This window comes from Ptiloglossa arizonensis, chromosome 9, assembly GCF_051014685.1.
Source record: "Ptiloglossa arizonensis isolate GNS036 chromosome 9, iyPtiAriz1_principal, whole genome shotgun sequence".
Classification (NCBI taxonomy): Eukaryota; Metazoa; Arthropoda; class Insecta; order Hymenoptera; family Colletidae; genus Ptiloglossa; species Ptiloglossa arizonensis.
The window spans coordinates 22,026,353-22,039,724 of NC_135056.1; the positions used below are offsets into that span (position 1 = coordinate 22,026,353).

General features: G+C 47.6%; 1 protein-coding gene across 5 annotated transcripts in view; it reads right to left on the reverse strand.

Moving 5' to 3' along the window:
• The window catches only part of LOC143150938 (uncharacterized), a 52,385-nt gene that overhangs the window by 16,495 nt on the left and 22,518 nt on the right, over positions 1-13,372 (reverse strand). For 2 of the 5 annotated variants that reach the window (XM_076319555.1, XM_076319553.1), the window contains exon 2: positions 220-878. The exons of the other annotated variants lie outside the window; for them this stretch is intronic. In XM_076319555.1, the coding sequence (XP_076175670.1) occupies positions 220-249 (30 nt within the window). In that variant the 5' untranslated portion in view covers positions 250-878. The remainder of the gene's footprint in view (positions 1-219; positions 879-13,372) is intronic. 5 annotated transcript variants of the gene reach the window in all.

Genomic DNA, 13,372 nt, shown 5'->3' on the forward strand with positions numbered 1-13,372 from the left:
TTTAAACGTTCGATGACGCGCGCGCGTGTCTTATCGCTCGCGCTCGCGGCCACCGGTATAGCAGGCTCGTTCCGAGTAAACAGAGCGTTGTGCATCGAATTAGACTCGATTCGTCCAAGGTGAAGTTCCTTCTGGTAGGTTATCGGGGGAATACGTTCGAAGAGAGAGAAAGAGAAGAAACGAAGGGAATCGTAGAAGAAGGTGAACCTGTGTCCTCACCACGCACGACTTTGGGATGTGCGAAGACATTCAGAGGGGTGGTCGAGCTGATCGTCGGTACAGCAGCAGTGGTATTGACGATGTTCCGTGCGAGAGAACGCGTGGTGGTCGTCGAGATTCGTACAAAATATCCCAGGAATACTTGTCCCGTGTTCTTGGATCGAGGCCTAGGGCGACAGCGAGTGACGCGATCTTCCTAGGCGTGATCAGGTGCAAGGGTGTTCCAGTTCCTCCGTAGTGTTCCGGCGACGGCGAGGTGGCAGGGGTAGGGACAGGACTCGTAGCGGACATCAGCGACCTTCGCAGCCTCCGAGGTTTCGATTCAGAATTACCGGAAGATCTCTAGACGATGCCCTCCTACGAGACCAGCCTCCCTCTCTTCTTCACTCTGCCCTCGGCCTCCTCGTTCTTGTCCCTCCAATCCTTCCCCTTTCGCTTCCGTCTTCCTCTTCTCTCCTTCCCTTCCCCTTCCCGTAGCCTATTTTTCTTCGGTCCCCTTTCTTCCGCTTTATCTCTAAGGGTCTCCGTTCCTCTTCCCTTCTCCAGGCTGACTCCGGGTTTTATCCTGCTTGTTGCTCGTTCCCTCCGGGTGGTCTCCACAGCCGTGGACACAGTCTCCACTACCAACCGAACACCAACGCCCGCTGCACCGCTACCATCTGCAATCCAAAACAATGCGAATCGAATCATTTCCATTGCTACGAAAATGAAACGAAGGAAATAGAACGAAAATACGTAACGTCGCGTTCGTTCGTACGGTCTAGCTCGTCTAAACGTGTCATCGTCGCGCCCCGTCACCGGGAGATTTCACGGCGTGATTCATTCGTGGCCGGGGCGGGGAGAAGGAGAGAGAGAGAAAATGACTCGTCAAGGTCGTTTGTCCAACCGTGAATCGGTTGGCCAGGTATCGCCGCGTCTACTTTTACGGCGCGCACGTGGCGAGAAGATCGAGAACGCGAAAGGAGGGGCGAAGAGACGAGGAACGACACGACTGGGGAGGTACTCTATCGGTGACCTTGACAGGCTGGCTAATTGACTCTGCGTCGATGACTGTGGTCGGTCGGGTACGATGACCTCGGTTGATCCGTACCGGAGCTACGACAACGCTCTGCGCCGAAACGCGTGTTTTTTTTTTCTTTTTTTTTTCGAATCGACGAAACACGACACGGTGGCGAAAAGCTTCGCAGCGAACCGTCAACCGGCCACCGAACGGTCGTACGTTACTTTTCGTAGCTCGTAAAAATGTATCGACGAGAGCAACCCGAACGATAGGTGGGGATTATTTTCGCAGAATTCCACGTGAGCTTCGAGCTTTCAAATTCCTTTCCGGCTGAACCGACAGCCAATTAGAGCGATAACGTACGCGCCGATAGCACCGCCAGACCGGAAGCAAAGAGGATTAAACGCGGTGAGTGGCGCTTCTCTCCGATTGTTGGCTTCCGATACGAATGCGCCCTGGCCCGTCCGATCGCTCGGACATCTTCCTCTTCGTTGTTTGTTTACCCTCGCGACGAGGAATCGCAACCGCCAAGCGGGACCCGAACCTTCCGACTGCTCCGATTTATTCCACGACTTTTCTAATTGCTTTCCACTACGGAACGAGGACCGATATTTTCCTTTCTTTTTCCTTCCCTTTTTCGAGGAGCGGTTAGCGTCAATGTTTGTTCATCTTTTACGTTTCGAAGGTGGACAGACGAACGCGCTGCTTGGTTTTTAAAACGTCCGCGACTCGAACCGGGACTCGGTGGTTCGGTGCCGCGGTAGCGAGCAAAAGTCACGTAGCAATCGGGTGTCGTACGATCGATTGTCCGGAACAAGGACTCGTAAGATGTAAATATTTATAGCTCGCGTCCGAGAGTTCTTCTTTACGAGAACACGGTACGCGCACGACATCGTACGTTTCTTCTTTTACAATCCATTTCTTTCTTTCTTTTTTTTTTTTTGCAATCTTTCCACGCGTTCTATATTCGCGAACGCGTAACGTTACATCTGTTTCGCGTTACACCGGAGGGAACATTTCGAACAACGAATAAACGATAAACAACTCTTTACGCGTTATTTGGCGAATCGAACGAATGTGACCGACAAACGGTAGCTATACGGTTTTATTCCTCCTTCGTTGCTCGAATAAAAAAACTCCTTTGCGATGTTTCCGCGAGACGTTTTCCTCAAAATCGTCCAAGGGCAAATTAACGTCGAGCGAGCAAAGCGTATTTCTCTAGAAAAAAAAAAACAAATGTATCGAATTCTTTGGAAAATAATTTCGTTTTCCAAAATGGAGTATGTATAATTTAATAAAATGTTTGTACACCCTAAAAAAATCGTGTTTCATTTTCACCAAATAAAATATGGAAAGTATGGGGTTGTTCGGAAAGTAACTTCGTTTTCCAAAATGGAGAATGTACAATTTAATGAAATGTTTGTACACCCTAAAAAAATCGCGTTTCATTTTCACCAGATAAAATATGGAAAGTATTGGGTTGTTCAGAAAGTAATTTCGTTTTCCAAAATGGAGAATATACAATTAAATAAAATGTATGTACACTCTAAAAAAAATCGTGTTTCATTTCTACAAAAAAAAAAAAAAAAAAAAAAAAAAAAAAAAAAAAACAACGAAACGACATTTCGAACAACCCAACACTTTCCATATTTTATCGAACAGAACCGCTTGCCCTTGGACACGTCCGCGTTTATTCGCGCGAATTCTTTTCCGTCGCGTTTCCATGTCGCAGCCGCGTGTTTTTCTGGATCTCGGGAAACGCAGAAAACGATCTCTTTGATACTTCGCTCGCGTATCGTTCTGGCCCCGACCTCGCGGAGGAATACTCCGCCGTTCGAGAGAATACGTATAAGCTGTCGAGAACGGGCGATTCGCTGTAAAACTTTTATAGCCGGGAATTCATGAATTTCACGTAGACCGGTTGACTGTTCGCGAATTCCGAGACGCAACAGCGATCCTCGGTGAAAATTCTATCGGTGTGTACCTCGGCGGTAACCAAGCTCCCGATGGTAATTTCGACTCGGCCGTGTACGAGGCGCGGTCGCCGATAATCGTTATTATATACTGTCTTTCGCGCGTTTTGCACGGTATTTCCTGTCTCGATCGAACCAAGATTAGTAAATTACAGCTTTCGAACGCTGCGCGCGACCACGCGAATTTTCTGTCGCGCGCAATGATCGGAAAGAAACATCTAGACACGCGTTGCGGAAATCAAGCGGTACGAGCCCGGACAAACTTCAACGACCACTCTTGACTATTTACGGTCGTGTTAAATTTGAACACGAGTGTCGTACCGGTTGGAATTAATTTCCCTTGACAAAAGCAGCGATAAGTAACATTTAAGATTACAACAATGTGTTCTAATGTAATGTTTTTATTTATAAATTATATTTTACAGTTCTCTCTGTACAGTACAGTCTCTGACGTACAGTCCTGTATGTCCTTTTCGACTACACGTATCGCAGAGATAATTAGCTCGGTGTCTTCCGCCTTTAATCTTTCCGTTTGAACGTACAGAACAATCTTTACTTCTTACATCTTCGTAGTGCCGCAATATTTGCAGTTCTCCGTTGAGCCTTTCCTCTTTACTGGATTCCGTTATCTCTAATAGGAGCACCATGTTGGTTCGTGAGCAGATTCTTTAGAGATTCAGATTCGTTCGGAGAAAGTGTAAACTGCATAGTTGAATAAAGTATAAGATTAGTATGGTTCCTTGTTATTAACCCGTAAAGGGTTAACATCGCTTAGTTTTCATTATTTCAATCATTGGTCAACTCATCGACGTGGACTTTTGATTTCGACGCGTTCACTGTGCCAGTTAGGAAAGAATCGAGTAATCTCCAACGATCTCCGAGTGTGTTCGGTGGAAATGTCCAATTTGCGAGGTTACCAGCAAATGAAATCATTTTCGGACGTCTACGTGTCCTAGGAGTACTTTTTGCGTCGCGACATCCGTGCAGACCGGCGGAGATACGAGGCTCGTTCGTATTCTTGCGCGTATCTCTCTGGCCGTGAAATTATCCGAGGTAAGTAGTCGGGTTCCAATTTACGTGTTATATTTCTCGGAGACAGGGAGAAAAAAAGCTCGTGGAATACGTTCGGAACGCTTACGTCGGAAGCGTGCGCGAGAGCACTCTGTTTCGTCCGCGCGACGAGAAGGACGGACGCGTCTATCCAACCCGAATCTCGATACCGTCCCGAACGAGATCGATCCTTGCGCTCGAAAGGCTAACCTTTTATTCGAGAAGAATAACGGCCACTCCGTGCGTCTTTTTCTTTCATCGTCAACCCGATTCCGTGTCGGCCGTAAAGCATTTCATCTTGCGGAGGAAGAAAAACATTTCTCGTCGACGTGGCATCGAGCGGAGGTAGTAATCGCGCAACCGACGTTCCTGGTAATCGAAGACCTACAAAAATGTGACGAACAACGATGGAATTACGAGAGAGGAGGAATTCTTCGCCGACGGTTAACGAACTTTTCGAATTTCCATCCTCGAGACACGGAATCGTGAACGATACGCGCGTAAAGGATGCGTAATCGTGAAAGAAAGAGATCTCCGTTCTCCGTTTCGAATTCCGTGGAACGACGCGTCCTTCGTATCGGTTAGGTACGATGAATCTTTCATCGGGGAGATCTCTCGAATCGTTCCTCGATGAAAATTTTTCATCGAGTTTTCCTCGACGGTTTCCGAGTGGCCTACGTGTACATGTATAATATAATCCAACCGTGAATTCGACGAGTCGAAAAAAACTTTCCAGCCCGAGTACGTTGAAAGTCGATTTTCCACGGAAATTCAGGGAGGAAAACGCGTCGACGAGCAACCACCGAGAGTCCCGGACCGTCGTTTTCAATCGTCGCGGTGGTAAAGATAAACTCGGACAAATACGGGGGATTAAAAAAAAAAAAAGAAGGAGGAGACGGACACGTTCCACAAATCGGTCGACTCTCTTCTTCCCGATGTTTTGCATAAGATTAATCCGAGGTCTCGTTTCTCTCGGAGGCTCGCACCGGTTGTTCGTGACCAATAGCAATTATTCTCCCTTCAACGTCTCCCGACGAAACTAGAGCCCTGGCCAGACTGCGAGTTATCTATCGATTACACGATTCAGCCGAGTCTACCTTGTATATACACACAGAGCTTGCTTTATTCCGCGTACGCGTTACTTCTCGCGTGACCGAACACCGCGAATCATCCTCCCTCTTTTTTGCGCGAATCCCGCGTAGAAAGTTTCTTTCTTACCGAGGGTATCGTTGGAAGCTCGGTGAACAAATTCCGCGAGAGTTTCTTCACTTTTCGAACCTTACCGTCCGATTCGAAATCGTCACCGTCCTAGGTTTTCTCAACCAGGGAGCAAACTTTCTTTTTCTCGAAAACCTCCCGAATCGATGTTCGTTTCGCCGGGAAATTTAATTTCGCGCCGAATACCTTCGATTTTACTCGGACTCGCGAAGCTTCCCGATTATCGGTAGCCGAATACCGCTGGAATTGTTTTCGATTCGTTATCGAATCGAAAATTGCTCGTCTCCCGGTCCGTTTGTCCTTAGACGAGAGTTTCGTCCGTTAACCAACGGAATTTCATCGCGAAACACGAGCCCCGACGGAGAACGCGATAATTTTTTCATACTCTTTTATCCACGTTGACCAGCGAAGAATTCGATACGCCCGATAAATAAGCTGCATCGAATTTTCATTACTGTTCGTCGGTATCGGACAATTAGCCAACCTATCGACGAATCAAACATCGAAGTCTTTTTATAACTCGTCAACCCGGCCCCGGCCATTTATTTCCCGTTCCCTGTATAACCAACGCCGGGTATATTTAAATTATTCCACTTCCGAGTAAGCAATAAATTCCGCTTGTCCACTGTGTTTCTATCGGAGGAATTCATTTCCCCGGATCGGGAGAAAGGAAGATGGGAGAAGCGAGCTCGGGGCTATTTACATGGCAACCGTTCTCGATGCCGCTTTTCCGACGGGTAGATTTCCTTTTCAATTTTTCCCTCGTCGATTAACGAGCGACTGTACTCGACTCTCGACGAAACCGTTCCTACCGAAAGACCCGCTCGATCCTCGAACACGAAAGAGAACTCCGGCCAAGAAACAGGAATACCACGAGAAATGGGATGCGTGTCGACGAGAGAATCATCCTCGCGGCAGGTCCTCGGGCTCGAGGTGATCCCGTATTACTCGGTTCGTATAAGGCCTCGCATCATTTTCTCGAAAATTTCCACAACGATCCACGGTGCCTTCTGCCTTCTGCCTTTGCGCGGTTTAACGTTGCAACTATGGCGAACGCGTTCCTGTTTGAACTTGAACGGGCAAAGGACAAATTAATTTTCTAGAATCGTTAGTTGTCTGTTTCAATAACTGTCCACGAATATTGTGGGCAAAGACACGGTCGATAATTGAAGAACTTTAAAAAGATGTCCTCGCATAATTTTCTCGAAAATTTGCACAACGATCCACGGTTCCTTCTGCCTTTGCGCGGTTTAACGCTACTACTATGGCCAACGCGTTCCTGTTTGTATACGCACCTGTTTTCGCACCGTACACGTATCTTTGAAGTTCAATGGGGAAAGGACAAATTAATTTACGAGTACCATTGTCTATTTCAATAACTGTCCACGAATATTATGAGCAAAGACACGGTCGATAATTGAACAATATTAAAAAGGATGTCCGTATTATTCGGTTCGCATAATCTTCTCGAAAATTTGTTTAACGCTACAACTATAGCGAACGCATACCTGTTTGTATCGCACCGTACACGTATCTTCGAAGTTGAATGGAGAAAGGACAAATTAATTTACGAGTACCGTTAATTGTCTATTTTGGTAACTGTCCACGAATATTATGGGCAAAAACACGGTTAATAATTGAACAACTTTGAAAAGGTGTTCGAAACGGGTCAAATCGACCCCTTTGATAGCTTCAACGTTGAAAAACGCTGTAAATACGAAACTAGATTCGGTGAATGAACCTACCAGTAGAAATTCCCAGGTGAAAGTAATATTAAAAATTTCTCAATGACATTGCGCACAGTGGTAGATCACGATACAACAAAGACAGTAACTATGGTTCGTTGGCCGTACGATTGATACTCGACGAGACGCGTAACGTTAATGTTCCAAGGGTAATTTATCCGTTAAAGTCCAATACAACGTCCCGGTGCGAGGACTAACGTACAAGGCGTCTACCTCTTTGACCGTGGGTTCGATTCTCGTCGAAACTTTTTTCCGATAATGTATATATAGCATAATAGAAACAAATATATATATATTTTTTATTTCCTTGTAGCGTAATAATAAAAAAGTGCGAATAAGAATACGTATTGCAACCCTTCTGTTGCAAGTTGCGCGGCTTGTTCGAAAAGGGGAGAGACAAATTCGAGTCACCGTGAGTGAAACAACACGGTGTTGTTTCCGTGGATTCTCCACGGGTCGGTCTTCCTCCAGTGAGCTCGCCTACGGAGCTCGGAAAGGACGAGAGCTCTCGAGCTCTTTTCGTTCTCGTTTCGTACGGCGGGAGAGATAACGTATCCCACGAGATAACGCGTATTTACCGGTGTTTCTCGCGCGGGTGTTCTCGACGGTGTTTCTTGCGTTACTCGCGGCGAGAATGCTCGCGATCGCGAATCCAGTTCGAATTCGTTCGTCGATGGGATTCCGAACGCGCGGCGGTTAGTACGCGGTGCATTTCGTATTGCGCGGGAATTCTCGCGTGACCGAGCACGCAAATAGATGGATTTCCGCGGCACGGCTGGCCGCCGTGCAAGCAGTCGGCACACGTTACTCGCATAAAACACGCGGCCATTGTTGTATCGTCAACGAGCGCCGTTGATACCGACCGAGCGTATCCGTTTCGAATCGTCGAGGGATTTTCGGTCGATCGAGAATTCGCGGCGCGTTCGCGAGCAAAAACTAACAAGGAAGCCAGTCCAGGGAGTCCACGGGACGATTCGAAAACGCGGGACGGATTCTCCGGTTCTGGGCGGCGAGTGAAATGTGTCCGGTAGTGGCTCGCGAATCGTATTGGATCGCGTCGGGTGACTAGGTGCGAGCGATAAGCGCTCGTGAGAGACTGCTGACCGTTTCGAGCGACTGTTTACGAGAACGAATTTCGAGGAAGATCTTTCCTCGAGGAGGAACAAGGTTAACGAACCTACCACCGGTCTTGAACAACGTGCGCGCGAATGTATTCGTGTCCGAGCGTAGACGATCGAAGACAACGAGTGCAAGGAACACGTTAGGGTGGGTCTATTTTCTCGGATCTTGGCGAAACGCACGCGCGAAAATATCGGGAGACCCGTAAGACGTTCTTTAAATTTTATCAAACCTGCGCAAAGAGACATGCACGAGTATAGAGAACGATTGTCCATCGTCGGGTCACTCGATTCATCCTGGTCCGTAGCCGCGCGAAAAATTGCCGTTCCTTGCGGAAGGGAAAATAGCGAATTACTCTCGGAGAGTACAATGGTGCTTGTAATCGCAATGGTTGTCCCTTAACTCGCCACAAAGTTATCCCCCGCCATCTCTCGCTAATTCAGACTCTCGCCTCGATGTATAGTATTCCCGAGTTCGGGTACTCGGACAAATTCCAACAGTCGTAAGTACACCGTTTTCGGGAAGAAAGGAAATGAATCCTCGTGGCGAGAATTTCCAAACGCGACCGAGTAAATTCGAGTGCTCGAACGGGAGAGAAAAAGAGAGAGCGAGCAGAGAATCGAAATCTCAACGGACGATAATTACGGGAGTTGCGCGAGAAGAGAGAGAAAAAAAAGGTCCTAAATTTCACGGCCTTGGTTCCAGACCCGAGCGGGAAGTCGTTAAAAAACTACACCTTTTTTCTTTTTTTTTTTTTCCATTCCGACAAAGGGCCACCTGTTGCCACGTAACAGCTGATGCATCGACGTAGGATCAGCGACGCGATTATCTTAATTTTCATTAAGCGCGTGTTTCCCCCGTATTTTTCATCGGTAACCGCGTTCACCAAGGACAGGCCGCGTTTGTTTTTCCTCGCGGCGTTCTCGAGTCACGATTACGTAAGAAATCGTGGTCGAAACGACGCCGTCCGCGACCGTAATTCGCGCGCGATCGATTCACCGTTCGTGAATGGAATAACATTAGAGGGAGGAGGGGGGAAAAAAAGGAAGGTAACTTTCGTCGTTAGAATCTTTCCGTTGGAAAAAGAATTCGTGTCGAGCAACGAGAGAGCGAACTTGGATAAAAATCGTTTTCACTCGCACGAGTTGCTAAGTGGAAGCGAAAGTAACGAGGTGGAGAGAGATGGAAAGAGATGGAGAGAGATGGAGAGAGAGAGAGGACGATGTTTGCGAAACGAGAGGTCGGGAAAATTCACGAATCGTAAGAAGATTCGGGTCTCGAGTCAGCCGGTCAAGCGTCGCGTGGTTTCGCGTGCCGCACGCGACACAAAGATGCAACAACGACGATAACACCGTGTAATAGTTTTGCGCTCGCGGTCGGACTAATGCGCGTACGGTACACAAAGCGAGAAGAAGCTTTCCACGTGGACGAGAACGCTCGCCCCGACCGTCGTATTCTTTCAAACGATACTCCTCCCTCTTCCGGCCGCGACCACGGTAACCCATTTTTCGCGAAACTCGAAAAAAAAAAGAGAAGAAAAAAGAAAAGAAAAAAAAAAAAGAAAAATTGCCGCCTCGCGTCGCACGGGACACCGACGCTACATTTCGGAGCCTTTAATCTCTCCAAAACGCCAGCGCGGAACACGGTTTCTGTTTGCTCCGCAAATCGAAGAACATCTGTGTTTGCTGTTTCACGGCTCGGCGAAATTAAAAAATGTTTTCTCCGTTCGTTCACTCTCTCGCGAAAGCGAACACTTTTTACCGGCAGCTTTTCGAGTGGTTCGACCATTCGTCGCGACAACGAATCCAACTTCCTCGTGTATATTTTTCCAACCCGTTACGAAACTACTAAACCACGCGCGATCAAGGCTGGAGATTTTTTCTACGATTTTACGTTAACTTTAAAAAAAGTTAACCAGCTCCCGAAGAAACGCGCGTTCACCGAGACTCGGTGTCTCGCGTATTTGTCCGAATTGAGTCGAATTCGTGCAACGGTATTTTGTTATCCGATTTGCGTCTAGTACGGTAGAATAGTGGCGCGTCACGGTACCTGGAAAGTCGATAAACCAGGCTCGCGCCTTTGGAAGTTTCAGGGAAAATGAAAAGGAACGAGTAGAATATTTTAATTGTTTACGAGTACGAGCGTGTGTGATTCTTCTCAAAGGACGAGCTCGTTTGGAACGCGTGGAAAGGAGACGTACGTACAGGCGACGAGTGATCTCTGCTTCGACCGTTTCGGTTGAGCGAACCTTTGCCGAAATTTTCATTCGGGGCGACGTTTCGAGGAGACTCTTCCGAGCGAAATTTCTGGTAGCCGCTCGAACGAGCCTACGTTTAACCCCGTAGTACTACGAACACCTTCTTCCGCTCGTTTATCCAAGATTAGACGATCGTGGCCGGTAATGAGCTTTCGAGGCAGCGGGACTAAACACATTATTCGAGAACCGGAGAGCCTCCGCGTACTCTTGTTTTCTTCGGCCATTTCGAACCGTGGCAGGGAACTTACCGCGTCGTTCTTCCCTCCAGCTTCGGAATTAAGTTCGCCGGTATCGTGAAATTTCTCGTTCGCCGAACCGGTGAACGGCGCACGGAGAAACGATACCACGGTCTCGAGTGTACGTAAACTCGGTTACTTCGAACTTTACGTTACGAAATCGGACTGCACCGGATTACGCGTGTAAAACGGAATCACCGAAAATTGTTATCGGATAAAAGTGAATCGCAGCGAAGTAGGTAGCTCCCCCGAGAACCAACCGGAACCGAGCTTTCGATATTCCATCGCGATCGTTCGAGTGCTCGCACGGTGAACCGGGGACGTCGATTTATAATCGCCAGTTTCGAGAAACGGAATTCAAACGTTTCGCGAAACCGTATTTGGACGCGGTACGCCCCGAACGAACGAGAGACGCTTTCGGAACGAGATCGAAGCATTAAGTAGCCGGCAAAGCCCGCGAAAGACGAGCGAAATAATTCCGAGCGAGTTTCCATCGCGAAAGATAAAAGTACGAGGAAACGTTTCCGTTGCGTCAACCCGATTCGAGGCCGGGTTACGGGGAATTTAATTAAATTCTAGGAAACGCCTCTAATGCGGGGAAATTTCAATTTCGTCCATTCGTCTCGCGGAGCAAGAAAACGTTCCCGAGGGAGTCCTTTGTTCTTTCCGCGCCTTATTAGTATGTATTTTCAGAGGGAGAGAACCGTTTCGGGACACGACGAACCGATTTTCCCGCGTTTCACGGGCCTCCTCGAGACACGAGGGAAAAAAATCGATTCGGGGCTCGATCCCGTCGAACCTCTTTCCGTTTCTAATTCCTCGAAGAAGCCGCGTTTGCCCGGCTTTCGCTGTCTTCCTCGAACGAAAGCCGGGATGCGAAATTAGATTTCCATTCTGTCGAGAAACTCGAAGCCCGTCCGAGGAACTTCGCGATAGTACCTGTACAGGGTGCAACGTAATACGCGGAAAACTCGTTTGGAAATGGATTCGGCGCTAAGGAACGATCGAACAACTTCCGGTAAACGTATACGCGGCTTTGCTCTCTTTCCAACCCGCGACCATTTTTTATTCACTTTACAACGATTGGAAACTTCTTCGTACCCGTCCTGTACCTTCGCGAATCTATTTATTCCTTACCACTCGCCATTTATCGCGAGTCTGGTTCGATTCGTTGAACAGAATCGTCGGTAGCGGCCGGCTGTGTTCATAGGAACCGAAACCCGGGACCCGTAATTCGATAACAAAGCAAAATCGGGCCAAATGTTTCCTCGTGTACATCGGGATGCGTAAACGGGCAATATTTACCAGATATTGCTAAACGAACGAAAGCTCCTCCGAATAGCCGTCGATCGAATAAACGTTGCGAATAAATATTTATACGACGCGGTCCCTGGACGAATTTGCGGAAGAGTAACGGGGGAAAAATTCGCCGGTACGATCTGTGCCAGTGTATTTCGCGGTGTTATCCGCGAGACGCGGGCTTCCCTATCGGAACGAAACGGTTAATAATCGTTTCGTTCCGAACACGGAGTTTAAAATTGACTCGGCTGGATTCTCTACACACCGTTGGAACTCTTGCCACGACCTGGTTAGGGGAAGACGAACGACAACGGTATCCGAAAGATACGCGAGTCCGCACGAAAGACGATCGATCGAGCAAAGTTCCCGAGTAATCGCGAATCGCGTTAATTTCGGCTTCGCCCTCCTTGGGAGATCCGCTTAAATATCGCGGTTAACCGGTAGTTTGCCGGTTGAACGCCGCTACGGAAAAGAAATATTATTACGGGCGTATGCAAATATCAACGGGAGAAACTAAAACCGCAGTCACAATTATCGGAGGTGCATCGCGACGCTTCGGGCACCGCTCGGCCGTAAAACCTCGAAACGATGCACACACCGGCAGCCAACGTTACGCGGTTCCCTCGCTTTATCATGTAAATGAACCATCAACCGCGAAGAACAAAGATAAATCCCGAAGAGACGAGCGACCGACCCGTACACCTAAATCCGAGATGTTATTCGACCGTTCTAAACACCGCTCGCGCCATTTCGTTATCGTTGAGTCCACTTACCACGAACACCGTATGCTTTCGAGCGTTTCGTTGATTCTTCTTCTCCGGGCTGGTTTTTCACCGATACGTGTACCACCTTGTTGTCGAAGAAACGAACTTGGAAAATTTTTCTGTTGTTTGGAAAGTCATTTCGTTTTCCAAAATGGGGAATATATCATTCAATGAAACGTTTGTATACTATAAAAAAATCGTGTTTCATTTTCTACAAAACAAACGAAACGTCTTTACGAACAACTCGATAAAATCGATCAGACAATAATATGGGGAGAAATTACACTCGTTTTGATTCGACGACGTCACGTTGCAAAAGTAATTCGTGAAAGTATAATTTAAAAAACAACGATCGGTCAAGATTTGACAACTGTTGTTTCGCTGTACGATTCTAAACTTCAAAGGTAAAAATTCGAAAGGGCGAAAAAGAGGAGGAGTCGCGAGAAATACAGAAGGAACGACACCAACGCGCTCGAAAGAAGCGTGGAATTG